The sequence below is a fragment of the Pochonia chlamydosporia genome (assembly GCF_001653235.2).
Source record: "Pochonia chlamydosporia 170 chromosome Unknown PCv3seq00008, whole genome shotgun sequence".
NCBI lineage: Eukaryota > Fungi > Ascomycota > Sordariomycetes > Hypocreales > Clavicipitaceae > Pochonia > Pochonia chlamydosporia.
This window is the reverse complement of record NW_019154043.1, coordinates 498,190-516,091: the sequence shown is the minus strand read 5'-3', so window position 1 is coordinate 516,091 and position 17,902 is coordinate 498,190. Positions and strand designations below refer to the sequence as shown.

Genomic DNA, 17,902 nt, shown 5'->3' with positions numbered 1-17,902 from the left:
CTCTGACCGCGTTTAGGATTTTGTCTCCGGCGAAATTTGACGAAACCTTCACGAGCTGTAAACAAACTTACCAAGGCACCGACAACAGCTATTTGCTAATTTTCAATTCTAAATCTGGCCATCGTCTACTTCTCTTTCCGTCTACTTGGCAAACAGCCGTTCTCATCATGAGCTTTATCACCTCCCTCAACCCGCAGTCCGTAGCCTGGCAGCCCCAGGAAAACAACTGCTCTAACAATGACAGCGAAGTAAGAAGCGTGGGCTACCATTGACCTGAACCATACTAACTTGCGCTTCTCATAGTCTTCGCGTGGGTCGCCCGGCCATGCAGCCCAGAGTGGTAGCAATACTGGCTCTTCTGCCACGAGCTTCACCAGCTCCTTGGAGGGAAATGCGGCTCTGGACCTGCTGTCGCACGCTCTCCGCTGTGACCCCGAAAAGGGTGCGGTTTCCTAGGATGGAACCAAGCCCCAGACGGCCAACCAAGCTGCTAATGCCATTCAAGGCGGCGGCGAGGACCATGTAGGTCATTCCGCTGGTCAGAGTCTTTGCAACACGGCGGCAGTTCCAATTTCAAGGGCTGAGCCTCATTCTACCTATGCACAAGGGCATTATAATCATGTCCCATTTTCACCACCTGGAGCGGGTGCTGGCCTCCCAATCAGCCACTCGTTTCAATCTGCATCGGCTTTCTTGAGCCCAGGTGCTAGTGGACGACCCGGCTGTAACAGCTCCGGCAATGAGTTTATGCCAAGTCCCGAGCATTGCAGAGGCGGGACATTCACAGAGCCTCGCAATTATGCGCCTCGAACTTCGGGTCTCCCGGTGTCAGTCACGAGCGAGCCTCCCCCCAAGTTTGATCTGAGTGTGGCCACTGGCGTTCGAGGCAGCGACGTCGGTGCTGCTACTGGGAATGGGAATGGCCTCAGTTTGCCTGAGTCCAACTCCTCTACTTTGCCCATTGTCAGCCAGAGCGCTGGAAATGCTGCCGTTGTGCCATTCATTGCTCCGAACTATGAGTTGTCTCCTGATCCAGTGCGTCAGTCGCGATCCGAACAGCTCAACCGGCTTACTGCCACTGGGGTTGGTTTGCCTGTGCTTCAGACGGCTCTGGCACCAGACAACTTCCCATTCATTGAAGGTGCTCGCCAGGCAGTGGCCACGAATTATGGGGTCGTCAAACTGAAGAATGTGAGTTTTAGACCGCCAGAGCTTAATGGCTTTACCTAACCATGGACTTTAGATTCCATTTGCCACAAGACGATCGGAAGTTATTGCTTTCTTGGGGCGTAACTCGAAAATACTGAACGACTCTGATGAACCTGTTCACATCATTATGGAACGAGTGACTAGCAAGACGATGGATGCCTACGTCGAATTTGTTAGCCTCGATGATGCCAACAAAGCTGTCGAAAAGCATCATAACCATCTCGTCAACGGTCGCGTCAGCAGGCTTGGTGATCGGCCGGTCGAGGTTGAGCTCTCTAGCCAGGAAAGCCTGATGAAGGACTTGTTTCCTCTTGCCAAAGGAATTGCGTGGAATGGAGTGTCTCCCCAGTTCAAGCCATTCAATGCCAAGGAGCCTTGGGAAAACTTCAAGGGTTTCGTATCCGAGGAAGAGATGATTATGCTCGTGAAACATGTCGAGGTCCCCCATCGTGTGAGTTTATTAAACCTAATCTCGCTTATTGACCTCTACCTGACCACTCTCGCAGTCTCCATTCTCCAAGGACTGCCCCCAGCGTCCGTATGAATGCTTGATTAGCACCTTGAAAAAATTTCCTTGGTATGTTACCGATCGTATTACCATTAGCCAGAGACAAGCCATTTTCAAGGCTACCTGTGAACTCGCTCGATTGCTATCTCGCAGCATTCACAAACAAGATGATCCGGTCAATCTTACCACTCAGCTTTACCGACGCTTGGTGACGACTGCCATGAAGTGCCCCGGATTCACTCCCCTTATGAAAGATGATATTGCTTGTCTGGCCGGCTTGTCGGAAATGGACGAGCGGCGCTACAACCAGCCACGATTTGCAAATTCGTGGCGCCACCAGTATAGCATTGCTCCAAAGCCGGGCATGCCACTTGATGTCCTTGAGGTATGCTTCATGTGCACACTCTGTAGTTTGAAGGTGCTGACATGTTTGCAGTGGTATATTGCTGTTATACGTGAGCAGACGGAGCGAGACATGTTGACTCGTCATCATGCGAATCGCACAGTTCTCCAGGAGAAAAGCCAGGAAACTGACATGTACTGGGGCTATTTTTGGGCCGAACTTGGCTATATGTTTGGCCCTGCATTTGATCAAATGACTTTGTCGCAAGCGGCTCAAGCGGAGTTCACTGCCGTTGAGCGAATCCTTGCTCGGGCTCTGGCTTCTCAGTAGCGGCTTGTAGCCAAATGATTGGAGACTCATTGGGATTCATTGGTAAGTTTCTTGACAATGGGAATTAAGGATATCTCAAAAATTGGGCAAAACTGGGATGTGGTGTTTTGATAAAAAGACTTGGCTTTATTACTCTGCGATTGGGCTACAAAAAGAAGACTCTCGAGAGTGGAAAATTCGTGCGGGAAGCTGGATTGTTCAGGGTCATTAGAAGTTGATGGCCTTGTGATGATTGAGGAGTTATGCTATTGCACCTGGGATACATTGGCATGGGCGGCCGTAGAGTGACATGGACGATGATGGTCTGGCCTTGGGCTTATGAATGGTGCAATTTCCTGGCAGTCCGCCAGATGGACTGCGTTGAGTCAGAGTTGTGAAAGGGGATCGGAGTACTTGACGTTTTACTATTGGTAGATTCTTAGGAAGAACAGCCCGAATGATCGGATAGTTGCGCCTTTTAGGATGAGGGTGTGACGATGTGACGTAAAGGCGTGGATGAGCATCGAGGCCGTGAATTGTTGGGATGACTGTTGAAGAAGCAACAACATTGAATGGACACAGACCACTTAATTAATGCACACAGCGCAGCACGGGATGATGCAGATCATCAGTGCGTTCGTTATGCCACGAGGTCTGCATGCCTTGATGCTCGGCACTTTGTTCAAATGTCTGGTAGAGGAAAGGATCGCGCCAGTTATGGGCGTGTGTGTAGCCCTTCATGCATGCATGAGGTGAATGGATGTTGAGATTGGCTCGGAGCTAGTCTCGGTGAGTCGGATCTGACAGACTGGAGACAGAGAGGGACAAAGGGACAGAGAGACAGACCACGCATCAAATCTAATGGATACGGATGCTACTTTATCCAATGCAAACACATTTGATGCATTGAATGGATGGACAAGGAGTCAAGGACCACACCGGATTGCCGCCACCACCGGATAAAAAACAATCACAAAATTGGGCAAATGGTCTTTTTAATTGACGTTGCACCGGCCCCTGGAATATTTCGCATGGGAATTTGAATCTGGAACATTTTGAACTTTTGCCCCACCAGAGCTCCCTCCTGTTTCTTGTTTCCTTTCCTCGACTGGACCAGATTGGACCAGATTGGACCAGACTGCATTGGACTTGACAATTGAAAACCGGGAGCTTCCGTCGCCCAGCCAAACGCCGAGTTGTTTCTTCTTTTCTTGTCATCACCAAAGCTCTGCATCTTTCTTGTTTTTGATCTTATTTCTCTTCCCATTCCACACTTCCAGCGATAGAATCATTCCCAGAGCAACAAGGTGCAGATAATTATTCCCCAGGCAGTTTATAGATTACGTTTCCGCTGTGCACTCCGTCTTGTTCCAGACATCGTTTTTCTTCCACGCAAGACAGCAGCCACTCATTCATCCCATCACGCCACTTTCTTCAAAGTTCAATCCACCATCACCAGAGAGCTCAACATCGCCATGTCTACCGAGCAAGCTCCCGCTGCCACTGAGCCTGTGGCCTCCGCAGCTCAGGCATCATCTCTGGGCGCCTCCGCCGAAGTTTCAACTCCCCCCGAGACCCCTCTAACCAAACTTACTGCTCGTCTGCCCGAGATCATCAAGAAGGCAGACTACAGCGAGATGTGGGGGGTCGAGCTGTCACCAGACGGTGCTCACGCCCCTACTCAGGTCGTCCTCGTCAAGTTTCTCAGAGCCAACAATAGTGACGTCGCTGCTGCCGAGAAACAACTTGTTTCTGCACTGGAGTGGCGCAAGAAGATCCAGCCCGCTAGTCTCGTAACCGAAACCTTTGACAAGGCCAAGTTTGGTGATTTGGGCTTTGTTACTGTTCACAAGGGCGAGAGCGAGGATGTGAAGGAGACGGTTATTACGTGGAATATTTATGGGGCTGTCAAGGACAACAAGGCTACGTTTGGCAACGTCGAAGAGTAAGTCTGTTCAGACACTCACTTGCTCAAATATATTTTCTAACGGTACTAGGTTCATTCGCTGGCGAGCTGCTCTCATGGAACTCGGTGTCCAGAAACTCCGTCTTAACGATATCAAGGAGCCACTTGCCGAGGACGCTCCAGACATTCACCAGATGCTGCAAGTCCACGACTACCAATCCGTCAGTTTCTTCCGTATGGACCCCGCCGTCAAGGCTGCCAGCAAGGAGACTATTGAGACCTTCTCCATGGCGTACCCGGAGTTGCTTGCCCACAAGTACTTTGTCAATGTACCCGCCATCATGGGCTGGATGTTTGGCGTCATGAAGCTCTTCCTTGCGCCTGCTACGCTGCGGAAATTTCACCCCATGACCTCGGGGACTACGCTTGCTACTGAGCTGAAGGGTATTACTGCGTCGTTACCCAAGGAGTATGGTGGTCAGGGCCCGAGTGTGAAGGAGGGCGAGACGGTCAAGCTGGCTGAACTGGCACCCAAGGTGGAAGACAAGGAGGATGCCGCGCCGGCTTCTGAACCTGATTCTAAGGCTGTTGAGACCAAGGAGGAGCCTGCTGTACCTGCGGTCGTTGAGAAGAGCCCCGCAACTGAAGCTGAGACCAAGGTCGCTGATGAGGCTGCCAAGAAGGAGATTGCTGCTTAGACTGCTGCCCAAAATGGATATCGGAGAACGACTTTCGGTTCTTAATCTTTGTCGTTGCTATTGATTTTTTTTTTTTTTTTTTTTTTTTCGTGGTTTTGCGAAGACGGTCCTTGTTAGATGGAGATAATACCCCTCACAGTGTTTGGAAGATAGATGCGAATTAAAATCGAGTAGCGCGAGTTGTGCCTTTTGGCTAATGAGTCGAAGTACCGTACGGAATGTGAGCCTGCGTAGTAGGCATGCCCTGTTAGTGACTGAGGAAGTACGTATCATGAGGCTCGTTCACTGCGATTCCAACGTCGGCCAATGGTACTGTTGCAGTACTTGTGATAGATACATACCTAGGTAGGTAACCATGCAATCTGCTGCAGGTACCGCTACAAATGACGTTGATGAAGGGCATTTCGAGGTGTTCTGCCAATTGCTGGTTGTCAAAGGCACATCGTAGGTTGAGTGTTAGCTGTTCCGTCTAAATCTCCGTAGTCATTCCCGTGACGAGAAGGATCTTAACGGTGAAGGCTGCCTACGGTGACGCCATAACCTGAACTGCCCTTCTAGTAGCTATGCTTCTTTCCAGCAGCTAACTACTCACGAGGTTGACATCACTTTCTCAATATCGGAATCCGCATCTCTCTATACACTATCCGAAACAGCTGCTCCTCGCAGAAGATCTAGTGTCCGGTGCTTCAAATAAATCGCACATCCGACGAGCGCAGTTTCCATTGGCGCGAGGCTATTCTCTTTTTTCCCCAGTTAAAGACCTAAGCAGCTTGAGTGTTGATACACAATCCCTCGGTCGCATTCAGCCAGATACCCGGCCATACCCTGGAGCACTCGTCAATGACTGCTACACAAATCGACAAAATAAACGTGGGAAAATTGCTCCGGGCGATTCCGGTGTGAAGAAGATACCACGTCCTGGGTTTGGACCCAGACAATCCGCACAATTTGCATGCCACCCTCAGCACATATGCCCATGCGTCTGAGATTTATGACAAACACAGCCTTATGCGCCTTCATCTGGCCCCAGAATCTCTCTAAGGATTCAGTTTACTGAATTTGACTGATCCATACGTCTGACCTTCCGTTGTTCGTGTCTGTTGACCGATGTCCCTGGGCCCGGTCATGTCGCCATCATCGCGAAGTCTACCCCGCTGGTGCACATCAGAGTCAGCAACATCTTTGACATGGCCAATGTCAAACCTAGGAGGGCGGAGTAGTCCAATATATTGGCGCGGCAAAATACAAGGCGGTTAACCTTTCCATGAAACTTGGGGTCACTTCGGCGCAGCTACGGGCTATTATTCAGGTACTCAAATGTAAGGCTCCATGCCTCGTGCAGTTGCCATAAAAAACTGAGCGATTTGTGACTTGCATTCAGGAACCATTGCAACAGGGAGCTGGTTTTCCGTCGAAATCCTAAGGCCCTCGTTTTACATGACATATCTGCCGCGCTTGGGCGTTGCAGCTTTATATGGACTGGATGTGGAGAAGCGACAAGCTGGTTTAAAGGGGCAACTAGGAGGCATACGCGACAAGACGCTGTGTTTGGTGTTTCTTGTTTACCACTGATGAGTAAGTCTGAATGACGCGGTCACTAACATTACATGTGCGTCGTATGGGTTGTGCGTTGGGAATTGAGAGACGACAAGCACAGGCACTACCCGACTTGTAGCTAAACAACTTGAAGTGTCAAAATCTTCCTACTTGTATCAAGGTTTATTTTTGTTGATGTGTACGCATGGGGGTACATTTACAGACAAGCTGGCAGCTGAGATGTGCAAAACACCACTCTTGACGTTGGTGATGTTCAAGTTCAGCTAGGTAAGCCGGTGGCGCCAATAGCCCCCAATTAGCCCGGGAATGAGCATTAGCTCTCTTCTGCATACGGGTTCGTCTTGTGGAGGACAGGCTTGGTACTCGATTGGGTGATGTGGCATTGAAGGCGTATGGCGGACTACTGAAACTGAGTGATGTGAGGCAAGGCATTGATATGAGCAGAGGAGACGTCAAATGAGGTTGCGTTTATGCACATTGGATATGGAGAGCGGAGGTACACTTGACACTTGCATGTGTCGAAGTCGGAGGAGGGCTGTAGGTAACATGAAAGTTGATCGTGGAGGTCAATTGGGTCGCTTGTATGTGCAACAACATGAAATAGCGCCATGTTGACAAGTTCGAGGACGACGAGATGGCCTTGTTGCAAATTGAATGGGTGGCAGAACAGTTGCACCATTTTATGTGCAATGCCTTGCATTTGTATGTTGTAACTTGTAAGTGATGTTGGTGCTCTGAGCTGCGGACCAGTGAACAGGCGGGAGATGAAATAACAAGAATTTGCTTGCACAAGAGTCAAGACAAACGAGCCTCGTCAAGGCCATTTTCATAACACACAAGGCTGGATGACAAAGTGTACATACTCAAGTATTGGCGGCCTCGTGGAGGTGCATGTGTTCATGTCTGGTCTGTCTTGTTTACATATCGCATCCAGCCTCGTTACATAACCGGGCATCCAGTTCAGTTCCCACATGCACCTTGACCTTTTTGACCGGTTGTAGTTTTGCTTACATGTCATCTCGCCCGCCTTTGAAGAGCGATTTTATCCTTCAATCTTGGCTTTTCCTTTCGGAGCGATCTTGAGGCACAGCAGCCACCAGACTTCTTCCCTTTGCAAACGCGCACGCGGGGACTACTGTTAAGCTGGTTTGTTTCCGCAAAGTCAACTTCTGACAACCGGATCTGTTGACTATTTTATTTTCTCGTTTTATTACTTGGCATTATCCAACTGCAGGTGCTTGTTGGTGCAGTGTTTCATCGCCGACGGTCACTGTTGATGGTGTGTTGTGCTGCTTCTTGACACTTCTGCTTCGTCGCGAAAGAGACAGACATCAAATATCACATTGACCAGACATCTTGGCCTGGGCTTTTTCCCATCGCGTCAACTGTCCTTGCACGGTATCCTTCCCGTTGGTTCTGACACTTCACTCCATTCTTGTTCTCGATATCAAGTTACCGAGTGCATTGATTGATTGACTGATTGATTGATTTGGGTCACGTCCCTCCCTGGCCAAGCGCGTCTCGTCTGGCCTTTGCCTTTGCCCACTTCTCAAGCAAGCAATCTCAGCCATCCGGCCATCGCATCGGCCACTTTCATCAGCCATCAGCATTTACCCACCACCGCCATCACACACACCAGCCAGCACCAGACCTGACCTGACCTGGCATCCTTTCTTGTCTCTCATTTAACGTCTGGCACCCTTGGCCCCTTCTTTGCTATCCTATCCTATCCACACCAACCCTTTACCTGATCCTCCCAATCGTCCAACTCTCGTCCCCTCCCGGCTACTCGTGCTGCTGGCAACACGCAAAACCTTTTGACGCGGCATATTGTCGTGTGCGCAGAGGTTTTGTGAAGCTACGCGCCGTCCCACTCCTTACCGTCCTGTCGCCATGTCTCTCTTTGTGGAGAGCAGCTTCTCAGCTCCCGCGACCGACACCTCGTCGACTCTCGCGTCTTCGAGCTCTACGCCTCCGACAACCGTCGCCGATAGTGACAGCCAGCTCTCGGACGCCCCGAAACACGATGTTATCACCGTGGCAAACGATGCTATTCACGCCGCGCCAGTCCAGGTTCAGGAGCCCTCACCCTCCCAGTCGCCTCCTGCTCCTCGCCGTGCAAGACGGGCACGTGTCTCCGAGCCCGTTTATAACCTGTCCAAGCTGAGTGGCACGTCTGATCATGGAAAACGACGCGCCAAGGGTGATGCTGTCGCCGACAAGCGCCGCCGGACCATCTCTGGTGACACCTTGGTTGGTAGCATCGAGGTTGCTGGCGATGGCTCTCGGCCCTCCAAGGTCCACGATAAAGCACTCAAGGCCGGAATTGACGCGTTAAACCTTCAATGGTCGCCTGAGAGCTTGAGCACGCCACGTACGCGCCGCCAGGCTCAAGTATCACCGCGTCCTCTTCGATACTCGTCGCGTCGGAACGGTGTATCTGCCATTGCCACCAGTCTGACTAATATGAGCAAAAAGGGACGCAAGGCTGTGAACCAGGGAGTCTCCAAGCTGTCGCGTGAGCTGCGACGGCTACAAGACACCAATGAATTTTCTGGAGTTGACGAGCGCCCTGTCGTGCACACCGTCTGGGCCAATGGCAAATACGTCGACCCCAATGCACCACCTCCTGAGCCCGTTCGCAAGAAGGCCAAGGTTGAAGAGCCGCAGGAGGAGGATTCCGACGAAGAGGACAAGGAGCCCATTACCAATACCAAGAAGCGACGTGTCAAGAAGTATCTCGACAAAGGACTGTACGCCGGCCAGGAAATGCCGCTGGACGTCTTCAAGGGCCTCACCATGGCCGAGAAGAAGAAGCTTGCCCACCTCCCGGAGCTTGCACCCACTGGCCGTGTGAACAAGACAATGCCTTCGCTCATGTACACTGGCCTGCGCATGCTGATTGCTGGGCGGGACTTCAAGCTCCCCTTCAACACCTGCAACCCTCTGCCGCCCGGACAACCGAAGCCAGATGAGTGGAAAAAGATGACAAAGAGTAAGGACGCATAACTCTGGTAATGCGACATCTGGCATGAAATCATTTTGCTGACGAAGATATATGCAGACCGATTTATTGGTGATTCCAAAGACTATTGGCGCAAGATGCCTCACATGCACGACTTGTCTAAGTGCGTTTGCAAGCCTGAGGACGGATGTGGCGATAATTGCCAGAATCGAATCATGCTTTACGAGTGTGATGCCGGCAACTGTAATGTCGGCAAGGACTTCTGCACTAACCGCTCCTTTACTGACCTCGCTGCTCGACGCGCCAAGGGAGGTAAATATAGAGTTGGTGTAGAAGTCATCAAGACTTCAGATCGTGGTTATGGTGTACGAAGCAACCGCAGCTTCAAGGCAAACCAGATCATTATGGAGTACACCGGTGAAATCATCACCGAGGAAGAATGTGAACGCCGTATGAATGAAGAGTACAAGAAGAATGAGGTAAGAACACGCAGCCGTGCACAACCGTTGCTTTTGCTAATTTTCTGTGTAGTGCTACTATTTGATGAGTTTCGACCAAAACATGATCATTGATGCGACTACGGGCAGTATTGCTCGATTTGTAAACCACAGCTGCAACCCCAATTGCCGTATGATTAAATGGATTGTATCAGGACAACCTCGCATGGCCCTCTTTGCCGGAGACCGGCCCATTTTGACCGGAGACGAGCTCACTTACGACTACAACTTTGATCCATTCTCCGCCAAGAACGTACAGAAATGTCTCTGCGGCGAACACAACTGCCGCGGCGTTTTGGGACCGAGGCCACGGGATGTGAAGCCTCCCAAGGCCGACATCAAGAAGGCTGTCAAGGCAACTGTCAAGGCTGGGAAGCGCAAGCTCAAGGAGCTCATTGGCGATGAAGAGCAGGATAAAGGGAAAGCGAAAAAGCGCAAGATTGCTCCGGCCACGGGCCTAAAGCGATCCATTTCAAATGCCAGTCTCAAGGCCGCCAAGGGAGCCGCCACTGCATTGAAGAAGAGCGTGTCATCAATCACAGTCAAGGGAAAGAAGACGATGGGAAGCAAGTCTCCCGCTCAAAGACGTGCTAGCACCGGTGCTGTCATCAAGAAAACCTCGACCAAGTTGGTCAAGAAGAATGGACCTGGTGGACGAGTCGCGCAGGTTTCTTCTCGGGCTTCCAGCATGACCATTGTGGCTGTCACCGACGAGAACATCAAGCCTGGAAAGAAGGGCAAGATGTCTCCTGGAATGGGCAAGCGGACAGTATCTACTTCGAGCAAGGCCTCGCGGGTGTCGTTGAGTTCAACAGGCCGTGTTCTCAAGCCTTCGCCCAAGGCTAAGATTCGAATGGTCCCTCAAGAGTGAGGGAGTGAGTGCTAGGATAGAGGGGGGAACTGGGGAAAAGGAGGAGAAGGAGTATAATTTCACGTGTGACGGTGGAGTAAGGGACTGAGGACTGAGCTGAATTGTTTTATTTTCTTTGTACTGCGAGGGTTCTACGTTGGAATGAATGGTTGAGTTTGGCGCACTGGCGAATAAAGGTCTTTTCTATGACACTGTACAGTAGTTAGTTGGTTGCTTTTTGAGTCAGCGGTCATGGAGGCGAATACGAAGGTTGGATGTAGGTACTTGACAATGTGGTTCGAGATGTTCTGTGACTGGTATAGTTAGCAATTGCCAACAGCAACTCCGCAGAGTTGCGAACTGTCCTAAATGCTGACATTAGTTTGACCCATGGCACCAATCAGGCAGGTAATTAGCTTCCGTTAACATCAAATGCTTCCTTTCCAACTCAACTCTCAATCCAACTCACAACTCACAACTCAACTCCCAACTCAAGTTACAACTCAGCTCCAACTCAGTCACAGCTTCCACCAACACAATCCCCACCATGGCAGACATCAACATCCACGACATCACAATAGGCATCTACACCAAAGGCCTCACCGTCCTCCTGCACATCCTCCAAAAATCAGCCGCCCACCCCGACGCGTCAACCTTCCCCGCCGCCCGCCTCATCGACGACATGCTCCCCCTCAGCTTCCACGTCCAGTCCGTCTCCCACACCGTCTGCAAGTCCCTCCGAAAGCTGGGCCTCGACAACATCCCCGACATGCAGGATTCAGAGTGTACAATGGAGGAAGTGATTGCTCGTGTGGAACGGACGTTGGAGCTCGTGCGGGGGGTGGGCGCTGAGACGATGGACGGGAGGGAGGGCGTGAGGGTGAGGATGCCGGGGGGCGATGTGAGCGGGAAGCAGTTCGTGTTGGGGTTCGCGGTGCCGAATTTCTTTTTTCATTTGCAGACTGTGTATGCGATTTTGAGGATGAGGGGCGTTGGGTTGGGGAAGGAGGATTATTTGACGGGGTGGGCTGGGGAGTGGGATAGGGAGGTTTAGGGTTTGGGGGTGGTTGGTGGGTTGGACTTGGTGTTTTGTGAGGTTATGGGATGTTGGTTGCGTGGGTACTAGGGTTGGGTTCTGTTTTTAGTTGAAGCGGATAGGTTGAAAGTGATAGTCCTGTGTTGGGTTGAAGTTGTCAGGTTACAGAGTCGACATAGTCATGGTGTTTACACTCAGCAAAAGAACTAACCGAACGTCCAGGTGTCTTGAAATTTTGTTAGCAGATTCTTACATCTGTGTCTATCGCACATCCTCTTGCAGTTTGTGTCAAAGACAATAACCGCTGGGTCATATGATGAGCAAAAAGGAATACTCCGCTAACGAAGAGAGGTAGTTCAAGTTATATTCCGTTGACAGTTTGCTTGACGCACTAGTTGCCAATATTACCAGGTAGCATGGTGGATTCAAAACAAACACCCAGGCCAGCCATGTGAGAAACTACAGTCAATACTCACCAAAAACGGGAATGCCCGAGGAATCTTACAGATCGACACTGGACAGCCTAGAACATACGAGACACCAGGGGGCGCCCACTTATTCCAATCATCCTGGGTAACCCGTAAGCATCACTGTACAACCAACAGTCACAGATGAAAAATCTGCGTACCTCGGTCGCCATGATTCATAAATTTCCATCTTCACTACTCTCATCCCATCTGTGATTCAACACCCATCTCAATCTGCGCGTAACGACGACATGGAGCAACCGGAAGAGCATAGACCGTTTCTAGAGTTGGAGCAGGGAGACGAGGTGGACCAGAAAAACGATAAGCCGCAACGAAGTCGAGTGGTGGTTACGCTGCTACTCGCCCTGCAACTATTCGCCTTCAGTATCGGCCGCTCCCTCACCGTGCTGAGCCTAAAGTTACGCCAGAAGGATATTATTTGCGAGAAATTCTTGTCAGCGAATGGGCACGATGGATATGACCAGACGTGTAAAAGGCCAACCGGTGGAACTGCCCCGGAAGTTGACGTTGAATTCGGCGTGGTTGAATATTGGGGCATGATCTTCGCTTTGCTTCCTGCCATGGTGGTGGCCTTGCCGTATGGGCTCACGGCAGATCAACACGGTCGTAAGAAGTTCGTGGTCCTAAGTGCTGGCGGTATTTTGGTGAATGCGGTATTGGAAGCCATTATATGTGAGTGTCTTGGAGGGATGGGTTATCAAAACGCCAGCTGACTTTTTAGGCATGTTTCCTGGCTTTTTGCCGCTTCGTCTTATTTGGCTTGCGTCACTTGTTACGTCTTTTAGTGGCAGTGAGCTTGCGTTTTGCGCGTTTACGTTTGCTGTGGCAGCGGATGTGACTAGTGAAAAGCGAATGTAAGCTTCTTACCTCGTCTTTTAGCCTTTCCTGTGGGTGCTGTTCTAATGAAACATAGGTCCATGGTGTTCTTACTGCTCGGTGCTGTAGCAATGATTGGCGGCTTTCTTGGGACTTATCTATCAGTATCGATTGACTACTCGATTGCCATACTCCTTGGTCTGGTCATGTATAGCATCACTATTTGTGTCGCTGCATTTACGCCAGATACTCTTGCTGGCGGCTCGTCTACACTAAAAAATGGCTTGTTAAACAGTGAAATTTCCTACCTAATCGATATCAGAAAAGTACTCCACGAAGTTGCTAGAGTAGCACGTCTCGTGTGTCGTGATAACAAACAAATTGGAGCTATCCTGCTAGCTTTGCTATTTGCAGCACACCTCGGGGTAAGTCCTCATGCTTACTGTCAATCCTTCGTCCTAAGGAAAGAAACTTACCAGTACGGATCTTCAGGTAAAAACGGAATTATCTCTTAATCCATTCCCCCAATCATCTCTATTCTGGACGATATTGATCCTACTTCTGGGCCTGATACCATGCTACAAATCACCCCTTTCAAAAGATTTATGGATGGCTCGAATCATTGCTCTGATTTCTCTCCCGGGAGCCCTGCTTCTTGTCTTTTCGGGAGGGAGTGTCCTGCCGTTTAATATGCTTATTGGAATGGTGTTGATTTCAGCAACGAACCTATATCCAGCTATCATGAGAGGTCTGCTTGTGCATCTGAGTGAAGGGAAGGACATTGGTGCGTTGTATGCGCTGTTCGGAGTAGCCCAAAGTGTTGGAATTATTATTCAGAAGCCGTTGTCGGCTTTGCTGTATCTTCTGGGTGGGATTGGGCAGATTATATCTGTTGTGATATTTGTGCTTTCGGGGGTTATTTTGTTTTGTGTTTGGCCGAGAAGGGTGAACAATGGCGCAGCTGAGGGATGAGATTTGCCTACTGAGTACAGGTATTGGATAGGTGTACATAGAGGTAGGTGGACGGCTACAGGAGACTCAAAGAGTCGTGGTATCTTGACTGTGTCTGTAAGAACAGTCTTACTACAGTCTGGGCAGATTTCACAGTTGGGGCGTCGATAAATGGGAGAAGGAAGGGGGTGCGAAAGAGCAACAATAGGCAGAATGTGAAACTCTATCCCATATACTCGTAAGGAGAAACTTCCCGGTCAGGAGAATATAACCGTGGCTCTGGAGTTTCCGAATGAAGACATTGTATCCCGTGCCCAATGCCTGCCACAGATAGTACAGACGGCAAGTTGGCAGTCATATTCGTTAAACGTGGAACAAAAAGATGGAAGAGCACTTCCAGCCGGTGACCCAAAGTGTTTCCCCATGCGCTTTGTTCCTTATGAAACAGAAACGCGACTGTTGTCATCACTCAAACAGGCCTATTGTTGGCACGAGCTGTCGACCAACAAAGCAACATGAACCAAAGGAATAAATCCGCCTCAGAACGAACGTTCCTGACTTGCTCGTTCATATTTTCATACCTTAGCAGAGCTTCTGGCGAAGCCTTTTCGGCTGTTCAACCGAAGAATTGGTTTTCAAATTGTGTCAACTTCAACCATGAAACGCAATCTCACCATCCGGGAAAAGATCCCTTCAGCCTTTCATATGGAAATGTTAAATTCAGTAGACCTGTTTGAAATGTCGATTGCAGAGCTACAGAGCCACCTTTCTCGAGGGTCTTTCACCTCCGAGGACTTCGTCAATTTCTGTTTCGAACGAATTCGTCGGGTAGGTGTTGAAACCGCGATGAATAGATGGAGCTAAATTTCGACAGACTGATACTCTTTTGGACGCTGTAATGCAAAGAAACCTCGATGCTGTCGAGATTGCTGCGGCGCTGGACAAGGAAAGGCAGGAAGGCAAAGTACGGAGTCAACTTCATGGAATTCCAATATTGGTCAACGATGTGAGTCTGACAATTCGGGCATATTTTTGGGTATCTAACAACATACCAGAATATTGCTACAAAGGACAAGATGCAAACCACTTGCGGGTCCTGGGCTCTATTAGGATCGACTGTACCAAGAGATGCTTTTATCGTGTCGCAGTTGAGAAGAGCGGGGGCAATTATCATCGGCTACGCAAATATGACAGAAGGCGCGTCGACGAGGTCTACGGAGTACTCGGACGGATATTCAGCTCGTCGAGGTCAAGTTAGGAATCCCTATGACCTGTCTCAAAGTCTATGTGAGCACTTCAATTGCGAACAAAAGTGCGACGGTCTTCTCATACTGCAAGTATAGCCGGTTCTAGTGGTGGTTCAGCTGCGGCCGTTGCTGCGAATCTGGTCCCTTTGGCAATCGGCACGGATACAGATGGGTCGATCGCTGGCCCTGCCCAGATCACCGGACTGGTTTGTATCAAGCCGACTCCGGGTTTGACTTCGAGGATGGGACCGATTCCAATAACCGAAACTATGGATACGGTTGGGGTACTCGCTAAGACTGTTGCAGATGCTGTGATAGGGCTGAACGCTATGGTTGGAGAGGACCCGGATGATCCTTTGACCATGTGCAGTAAAGATTTGAGGCATGAAGACTATTCCAAGTTCATCAAGAATAAGGATGCTTTGAAGGGTGCGAAATTCGGCCTTCCAATGAAACACTGTTGGGACTCTGTGCCAGATGACCAAAGGGCTGTCGTTGACACACTGTTTTCCCACCTCGAAGCGGAGGGTGCGAAGATAATCGAGGTAGATTATCCATGTGCAGAAGGTCGTATAGGTTCAGACGGAGAATGGAATTGGTAAGCCCCAATGAGATAGCACGTTTCTTCAAGCTGCTCTTCTGACGATACTAGGGAACTTGGCACCCCGGCTCAAAGTGAGTTCACAAGCATCCGGACAGAGACCAACAATGGTGTCAATGCGTATTTATCTGAGCTCGAGAACACAGAAATGAAAGATTCCAAAGATCTATTGGAATACCATCAAAGGAATACTGGAACAGAAGTCGGTGACGCTGGTGATCTACATGCAATTCCAACTGGCCAGGTAAGTTCAACACGACGATGAATGGCCCGTGTAATCCATGGCTGATGCATGCTCCAAACATTAAGGATACGTTTGAAAAGATTGCGGCCCACAAAGATGTCAAGGATCAAGATTATCACGACGCTTTGGAGTACACCCGAAAACAGACTAGAGAAAATGGCATCGATGCTGCTCTACGCTACGACCCAGAAAAAACTATTCAGTTGGATGCTTTGATTCTATGTGATAGGAGACTTGTTGGACAACAACTTGCCGCTCAAGCAGGTATATACACCGTACAGTCCTATTAGGCTTAGTCGTATCTGCATGCTAACAGTGGACAGGATATCCGACAATTACGCTACCAGTCGGCCAGGATAGGAATGGTATGCCAGTAGGCATCACTCTGCAACAAACGGCATGGAGAGAAGAAGATTTGATCAAATGGGCGAGTGCTATAGAAGACGCGAGGCTTCAGGCCATGGGACCGCGTCCGGTTCCGACGTACCGCAATAATCTCGCCAAGAATATTCCCATTGATAAATTGAACATGGGGCAGAGTTGCGAAGCTAAAGTCGGTGACGTGGGAACGTCAGACTTGGAAGAACGTTTCCCCTAACCAATTACTTGGGTCTCGCATTCCCACCAGGTCTTGTATTTAATAGAAGCACCGAATACCAAGGACACGTTAAGCTCAATATTGCTTCCGGCACTTGGAGATAGTTTCTACTTAACATAGGACGGCTGTGAAAGATCTCTTGTCACGGTTTGCTTATATCTGAACGACTGGAATACAATGAACAAAAGTAGGAGTTTTCAAGTTCTTTATTGATTTTCTTTGTTGACACCTCCTCGCATAGTACCACTGGGAAACTAGAGGCGGCCAGCATAGTAATTTCGGCAAGAGACAACGATTTAGTCGCGGAGGACATATTGAGTAGATGTAAGTCCATCATGAGGACAGATATAACGTACAAACGGAAATGTAACATGTGCTGTATTGAATCATTGGAGCATCTTAGGAATTTTTGGATTTTCCAAGGAAGCAAGCGTCGTGTGGCGATTAGCCCGTCTTGGTGCAGTCTCTGGATGAGTAATGTGTGCCGTTATGTGTGGTAGTCCTATTGATCCATCCGCTGTATTATATTAAAGATAAACTGTCTATATAATACACACATTTTGTGTTAATTTCCCTATGGTAGCTTTTATATTAATTGTAGTAGAAATAAATAAACTTAATGGTTATGTTTGGACAACTAACTAGATGGAAATCTGAAGCCGGGTCTCAACCAAGACTTTCTCTAAAGCTAGTTTTGGTAGCCCTACATTTACCCGTCCGTGTTCCTATCCCTACTCTTGTGGGAACAGTAAAAAGAGTCGCGTGGTGTGAAATTTAAAAATGCAATAGGAGAGAGTCAAACTCTTTGCGTTATTGTATAAACAGAAAGCCGGAGAGATAGAGACAGAACCAAGTTAGCCTGGCGCAGGTAAAAAATTTAGCGGTAAAGTACGGGCATACGATAAAATCGGGACGGAATGTGTGAAATTATCCGACCTTAATTTGCAGCCTCACGAGACTTAATGGCAAAATTCGAAGTTAGATGATGTTGACACCGCGTGAGCCATGCCTAGCTCGCACTAATACTAGTTAGAAGAAAGAAAGAAATAGTGCTCAGAGGACAGACTTGCGTTGCATTA

At 49.3% G+C, this 17,902-nt stretch overlaps 6 protein-coding genes across 6 annotated transcripts; all 6 read left to right on the top strand.

Moving 5' to 3' along the window:
* Window positions 1-167: 167 nt before the first annotated feature.
* VFPPC_06751 (RNA recognition, RNP-1) lies at window positions 168-2,390 on the top strand (the record flags this gene model as incomplete). Its single annotated transcript, XM_018285733.1, has 6 exons — window positions 168-248; window positions 304-442; window positions 506-1,191; window positions 1,244-1,660; window positions 1,716-2,102; window positions 2,154-2,390. The coding sequence occupies 6 exons, from the start codon at window positions 168-170 to the stop codon at window positions 2,388-2,390; spliced, it is 1,947 nt and encodes a 648-aa protein (XP_018138514.1).
* Window positions 2,391-3,844: 1,454 nt separating this feature from the next.
* On the top strand, window positions 3,845-4,973 carry VFPPC_06752 (CRAL/TRIO domain-containing protein; the record flags this gene model as incomplete). Its single annotated transcript, XM_018285734.1, has 2 exons — window positions 3,845-4,314; window positions 4,367-4,973. The coding sequence occupies 2 exons, from the start codon at window positions 3,845-3,847 to the stop codon at window positions 4,971-4,973; spliced, it is 1,077 nt and encodes a 358-aa protein (XP_018138515.1).
* Window positions 4,974-8,423: 3,450 nt separating this feature from the next.
* On the top strand, window positions 8,424-10,863 carry VFPPC_06753 (histone-lysine N-methyltransferase (Ash1); the record flags this gene model as incomplete). Its single annotated transcript, XM_018285735.1, has 3 exons — window positions 8,424-9,525; window positions 9,595-9,974; window positions 10,027-10,863. The coding sequence occupies 3 exons, from the start codon at window positions 8,424-8,426 to the stop codon at window positions 10,861-10,863; spliced, it is 2,319 nt and encodes a 772-aa protein (XP_018138516.1).
* A 526-nt stretch (window positions 10,864-11,389) lies between these two features.
* Window positions 11,390-11,896, top strand: VFPPC_14104 (hypothetical protein; the record flags this gene model as incomplete). The annotated part of the gene is made up of 1 exon (XM_018291875.1): window positions 11,390-11,896. One exon carries the CDS (start codon window positions 11,390-11,392, stop codon window positions 11,894-11,896), a length of 507 nt encoding a protein of 168 aa, XP_018138517.1.
* Window positions 11,897-12,596: 700 nt separating this feature from the next.
* Window positions 12,597-14,154, top strand: VFPPC_14105 (major facilitator superfamily domain-containing protein; the record flags this gene model as incomplete). Its single annotated transcript, XM_018291876.1, has 4 exons — window positions 12,597-13,038; window positions 13,088-13,220; window positions 13,280-13,607; window positions 13,675-14,154. 4 exons carry the CDS (start codon window positions 12,597-12,599, stop codon window positions 14,152-14,154), a joined length of 1,383 nt encoding a protein of 460 aa, XP_018138518.1.
* A 636-nt stretch (window positions 14,155-14,790) lies between these two features.
* VFPPC_16753 (amidase family protein) lies at window positions 14,791-16,823 on the top strand (the record flags this gene model as incomplete). Its single annotated transcript, XM_018294506.1, has 7 exons — window positions 14,791-14,961; window positions 15,008-15,139; window positions 15,189-15,420; window positions 15,477-15,978; window positions 16,033-16,225; window positions 16,291-16,489; window positions 16,549-16,823. 7 exons carry the CDS (start codon window positions 14,791-14,793, stop codon window positions 16,821-16,823), a joined length of 1,704 nt encoding a protein of 567 aa, XP_018138519.1.
* Window positions 16,824-17,902: the final 1,079 nt, after the last annotated feature.